The 6,000-nt window shown below is 42.9% G+C and overlaps 1 protein-coding gene across 1 annotated transcript in view; it reads left to right on the forward strand.

Moving 5' to 3' along the window:
- itgb5 (integrin, beta 5) overlaps window positions 1-5,541 on the forward strand; it is a 54,988-nt gene extending 49,447 nt beyond the window's left edge. Inside the window, exons 14-16 of the mRNA XM_005933431.3 lie at window positions 1,226-1,345; window positions 2,057-2,223; window positions 2,401-5,541. Coding sequence (XP_005933493.1) covers window positions 1,226-1,345; window positions 2,057-2,223; window positions 2,401-2,496 — 383 coding nt within the window. The 3' untranslated portion in view covers window positions 2,497-5,541. The remainder of the gene's footprint in view (window positions 1-1,225; window positions 1,346-2,056; window positions 2,224-2,400) is intronic.
- Window positions 5,542-6,000: the final 459 nt, after the last annotated feature.

Consider the following 6,000-nt stretch of genomic DNA (forward strand, 5'->3'; position numbering starts at 1 on the left):
CTAGGATGATAGCCGTTATTCTTTCACTGATAAATTTAAAAACAGTGTAGTTACTTTTCCACGTCAGCTTACATCATATTATGTGGCAGGGTTTTGGAGCTTTCTGGTTCCAGTAGCTTAACACAGAAGTATAAATCCCCTGTTAGCATCTACAGGTGCTACAGCCTCTGAGTTTCTTTTCTAGTATGGCTGTCACCTCTGTTCCACTCTCTGTGGTTGTTTGAGGCTTTGCTGCTTGCACCCTTTCTTTTTTCACACCTCTGTGATTGCTAATGAAAGTACACCCAGTGCTCAGCGGTCAGGCTTGGCCTCATGTTTATGTTATTATGTGGAAGATGGCGGTCTGGACCTGTCGCAGCTCCACACAGCAGGCAGCTACACCATCTCGTCTACAACCCCTCATTTGGTTCAGAGTTCAGTCTATTTTAGAATCCAATCCTCCGCTGACACCTACCTTCTCTACAGGGAGAATCCACTCGCTAAACAAACCAAACCTGCAGTGCACTGCCTGTCTCGTGGTTCATTGTAAAAAGCCAGGGGACACCATCCAAAATGTTTGGCAGTGCATCTTTTTTTTTCCCCTCACAGCCTGGTGCTGAACACTCGGGGGAAATGTGAAATGTTTTAAGTGGCACTGTGACACTGCATGGCCTGAGTCTGTGTTTAGCCATAGAGACTATTATATTAGCATTCCATATTGGCCCAGCATGGCCCTGGCCCAGGTCTGATGTGTTTCATAGCATTCTCTACTAGTTCAGCCATCTGACTGCCCTTAATGGTCTCCACATGTACATTCCAGATACTTTGTGCATGAACTAGAGGAGCAGGGGCTGATGGGAGGGGTGGACCAGGACGGAGTGACCTCATCCTCCCTTGTGAGGTTTTGAATCTGGTCAGATAATGATGATCGAATGCAAACAATGGCAAACAGAATGTCAGCATTTCAGTCAAGGCTGTCTTTTTTGTTGTTGTTGTTTTTAAATTGTGACTTCACAGCAGAGACATTGACCGATGTGTTAAACATTCATAAGTGGTTCCGTTTGCCCCTGAGCGTGAGATTCCTCTTGGATGTCTTTTGTTCCAGTATCTGAAGCCAAACCTTAATAGTTTTTTCATAATATCAGTCTCGCTTTGTTAGAACAGCAGTAGAAAGTGCGAAACTTGCATTTATTGAAAAATGTGTCTGTGTTTCCTCCCACCTCCCATCTCTCTCTGTCGTGCTTAGAAACTGACGAGCCCGGCGCTGTGCTTTGTTTGTACAAGACAGACGACGATTGTGTCATGAAGTTCACATATTCTGAGCACGCCAGCGGACAATCTATACTCTCAGCTCTTAAAGAGCCAGGTCAGTGCTACAAACAACAATACATAATGTTGTCTTTCCTGGGTTTTTTGTTTTGATTTTTAGCAGCACTTGTTGGTAAATTTGACAGCTGGTAATGATCAGGTGCTTTTGGATTGTACGTAGGTATCAGCTGCTTGATTTTCACCACCATCTTTAAAGATTCTGGGTTCATTGCTCCCAACCTTAACTCACATTATTCCCCCTCAGTGGTTACAGACAATGAACCTGTCACTACAAAGGAGGCTTAAGAGTGTAGTACTGAGTGACTGTCATTCTATGTCCAGAGTCAGGGGTGTCGAATTTATTATTTTTGGTCCAATTTGTTTTTACAAATTGGACCAAAAACAACTAGAAATTTTCAGGCTGTACAGGTGGATTAAAACAGTCATATTCAATACAAACATTTGTTAACATTACTGTTACTCAAAATAAAAGACTGACTGCAGAAAACATTGACTAATTCTAAGAAGTGACATAAAAAAATTTCTGGTCAAACTTTTGTTTTTGATTGCAAACGTGGGGGATGTCAACTGTTTCATGTTACCTGAGTTCGCTGTCTCCATTTACACACTGGCTCCAGAAAGTCCACACGTCTATTTTTAAGTGGGCAGAGTGACACCCTGGCCCTCTTGCTGTGTTTTCAGTGCCGCCTTAGCTGTGACTTAAGTTAAGTGAGCTTGTGTTAAATGTTGTTTCCTGTGCCTGCTTCAGAGTGCGTCAGGGGACCAGATGCCCTGATGGTGCTGGTGGCAGTGGTTGGGAGCATCTTGTTGGTAGGACTGTTGCTGCTCGCTGCCTGGAAGCTGGTCATCACTATCCACGACCGGCGTGAGTTTGCCCGCTTCCAGAGCGCCCGCTCGCGTGCCCGATATGAAATGGTAAGGATGAGCCTAACTCATGAGTATTACAGCCCCATCATGTATACTAGCAATAAACTGAGGCTCATAGTTTGAGGCTGAAAAACCTCAGCACCTTCTATGTAGGTGAGATAAACCAAGCCAGTCAAATAAAATGGGCCCTTCAGGTATTAAAAGTCTCATCTCTCTCCCCCTCAGGCCTCTAACCCTCTGTACAAGCACCCCATCTCTACACATTTTGTGGAAACAGATTTCAGCATGTACAGCAAGTCCTACAATGGAGGGCTCCACTGATCCCTCAGTACAGGGCGCGGCGGGACCGGTCCAACAAGTAGATCAAGGAGACGTGCCTGAGGTGGATGGTGGACTGAGCACACTCACCCGTCTGCACAGTGCACACCCACAGCGATGGCAGAAGAGAAATGACTTAAAGTGTGTTCAAAGAGAAGTCTGTGGCCTTTTTTTGTTTTATTTTCACCCGGGAGATTCAAACCACCTGTGTCTGTGCTTCACCGAACAAATTAACACCACCCTCGTCGTGATCGGGATACAGAGTGATTAGGGTTAGAAGTGAGCTCGTCTGCAGTTATTCATCATAGACCAACTTATGGAAACCATAACTCCAGCCACATAAAAGCGCTGCTCATTCTGTACAGATCAGGCAAGATATTGGCTTCTCTTTGTATATTTTTGTAGGTGTTGAAGATGCATTTTTAGCACAGACTGCGCACCCAGCACGACTCTGAACTGCAGATGATTCCAATTCACATGATTCTTAAAAAGCACATATTTCTGAGGGGGCCGGGGCTATTAAAATGTTTGGTACTACTAACTTTTACTAAGCAACTTTTCTTACCTTCATTTTGCACAGAAGTTATTGAGTCAAGTCTTGGAAAGATTTAAATAGTTTTTTTTTAATGTCGTGTGTGTGTGTGTGTGTGTGTGTGTGTGTGTGTGTGTGTGTGTGTGTGTGTGTGTGTGTGTTATTTTGTGCTCCAGTTGCACTCAGTTGCAGGGTACAAACTCACCCTTCAGCATCTGAACACTGACGTTTCAGTCTGGTGTTGCTCTGTAACAAGAAAAGAACAAATCTGGCAACATTTTGGTCTGTTTCTAGAGCTGTTCTGGCCTCCTTACCACCTCTAAGACACTGCTAAAAAAAAAACATTCCCAAACATTTAGCTTTCTTTAAATGTACAACTAAATAAATAACATGCATTACATTCTATACGTTAAAACACATTCAGCAGGGGTCAGCAAGTATTCAATCATGGGCTCTTTAGTATATTTATATACAGTATATATTATGGGTTCATTTATTAACTTCCTTGAATATAGGCAGGACTGGATTTAATGTGGTTATGTTTATTGATATAAGCCCAGTGTTAATATTTTTAAACACGACTATTAAACCTCATCTTGTGTCGGGGAGGCTGAATGGCCAGATTTGGCCCCTGGTCACCATTAGCCTGCCCAGTTTATTTTATGTTGTAAAATAAATGAGTGTTAATAAATTAATAAGCTTAGTATTGGGAGGTCACAGGTCAAGGTCAGTCAGCTATCGCCTGATGGTAATGCCAGTCCACATCAGTTCATACCCATTTGTGTATCTTATTGGCCAATCTGAGTTGCTGCTGCCACTGCAAAAGCTGTTTTTGCAACCCACCTCAGCTCCTCTTTATCATGTATGTCATTTGTACCCAGTCACATTTTGGACAGAGAAGACAGATGGTTTGAAAGAGGAGTAAAAGAAGCCATCTATGTGCACTGTGAGCGGCCATCTTTGAATAGAGGCGGTGGCTTACGACACCAACTGTCTGCCATCTATAATCCAGTTTTGAGATCCCTTCCCAGACGCCTTAACGCCCACACACATCCTGGGACATTTGACCTCAGGAAATCGCATGAAAGGGTGGGGCTAGGTCTCACAGTGAGTTCACCCGAAACCTTGGCTGATTGTGACCTACACCCATTTTCACACCTTGGCTCATGTAGAGGATCATTAGGGGGTCCATTGTCCCTCTTGGGGGGGACACTCCCATAGGGCTTAAATCTGGGACTCTTAGAACTGAAGAAGCTACTCTGATGAGAGGTTAAACCTCTTCAAGCAGCTTAAAGAAGTCCAGACGCTTTTCTTTCCAAGCTCCTTAGTCTACACTGACCTGGATGACTGAGAACCTTCACAGACATACCTGGTTCAGTATCTTGCTTCTGCAACGTCCTTCTATTTAGGCTTCCCATGTATGACAATGAGAGGGTGGGAGGTACCAGAGCCATGCCGCCAAATCCAACCTCCTGCAGATAATTTGGATAAAGTGTTTCTTACACAATTATCTTTTTGACTGTTTAGACAAAAAAAGCAATATGATGATGTCACTGTTACAAAGTAACAGAACTAATAAAGTGCTAGAATTCCATTCACCAAATATGAAGCACAATCTTCTTGGAAATATTGTGAGATAATTTTACTGAAAAGCCTTAACAAAATCCAAATAGATAAGTTAAATAGGATACATTTTTCACCCATTATCTAGTTTGGTCCTTTCACTTTTGTTAAATTTTTCAGTCTATGAATATGCCGCTGAGTTGAATAAAATGTATGTATATATGCAGAAAAAAAACATTAATTATAATCAACAGTGTCTTTTTAAATGTATTGACAGTAAGGAAAATCTCAAACATCACCAGCCTCTGATTCTCTAAAACCAGCTCCCAAACACAGGGTTAGGGGTCTGCGCTGTGTGAAGTAGCCAGCACTGTGGTAATGACGTTCTCAACGGTTACGTTCACGTGCAGTGGAGACACAGATCAGTGTGACTGTGACATGTGCGGTGCTGTGTTAATGTTATTTGGTCACATAATATGACTGGCTTATAATATGACTCTGTATTCGCCCTGCCAGCTGTGGGAGTGGGTGGAAGCAAAGTGTCCAAGGTCATAAATCAGCAGTCGTTCCCACAGGAAGAAGCTCTGTCTGAACCGTCAGAGGGAAAGCAGGACGTGTAGGGAGGGGTGAGCCTGGGGGAAGAAGGTGCTTTGTGGGCTTTTTGGTAACAATCTTAAGTGTAAGTGGCAGGAACTTGGAGTTGGCGTGAGTGAGTGATGAATGTTAATAATATTACATGTGGGCATGCGAGGCTAAAAGTGCCTTGCAGTTTTCACTTGGCTCGGGTGTGCTTCTTGGCACAGCTGACTGAAGTTCTCCCACCACTACCTTTTCCAGCTCCTCCTCTTTGTACAGCCCTGAACATTTACACATGGAAAAACAGGACTCGCAGCACTCCCTGTAACACTGCACGCACACACAGCAAAACAATAAATCTGCTTTTGTCAAAACTCCGTCAGTCTCTTGTGTTTGCTTCAGTCCATTGTTGAATTTTCTCAAAGGCTATTTTAGGACGAACGTTGTGAATCCGAGTTCTATTCCAGGACATCGCACATGCGTGTGTGCACGCTTCAAAGTTTGGTAAAACATCTGTTTGCACCACTAACTCTGCTCTTACATGTTTGATGTGTAATTGCTCAGACAGGACTGCTTCTCTGATGCTGTAATTTACACTTGGTTAAACTCCTCCCACACATTATCATAATGACTCTGTAATTAGGTTTATTCCATGTGCTTCAAATTAACTTTTTTTTCCATTTTTAAAGAACAGCTAATTTAGTTCATTCTCTCTGTTTAATATGTCACTAAATGTTGCACTACACATTTGTGCAGAGTTAATTACATGTACACACATCAGAATCCATACAGAGATGTGAACATTCGCATGTAACAGTCAGTATTTTTTGATTTGT

This window comes from Haplochromis burtoni, unplaced genomic scaffold (genome assembly GCF_018398535.1).
Source record: "Haplochromis burtoni strain Fernald_Lab_line unplaced genomic scaffold, NCSU_Asbu1 Contig_165, whole genome shotgun sequence".
Lineage (NCBI taxonomy): Eukaryota > Metazoa > Chordata > Actinopteri > Cichliformes > Cichlidae > Haplochromis > Haplochromis burtoni.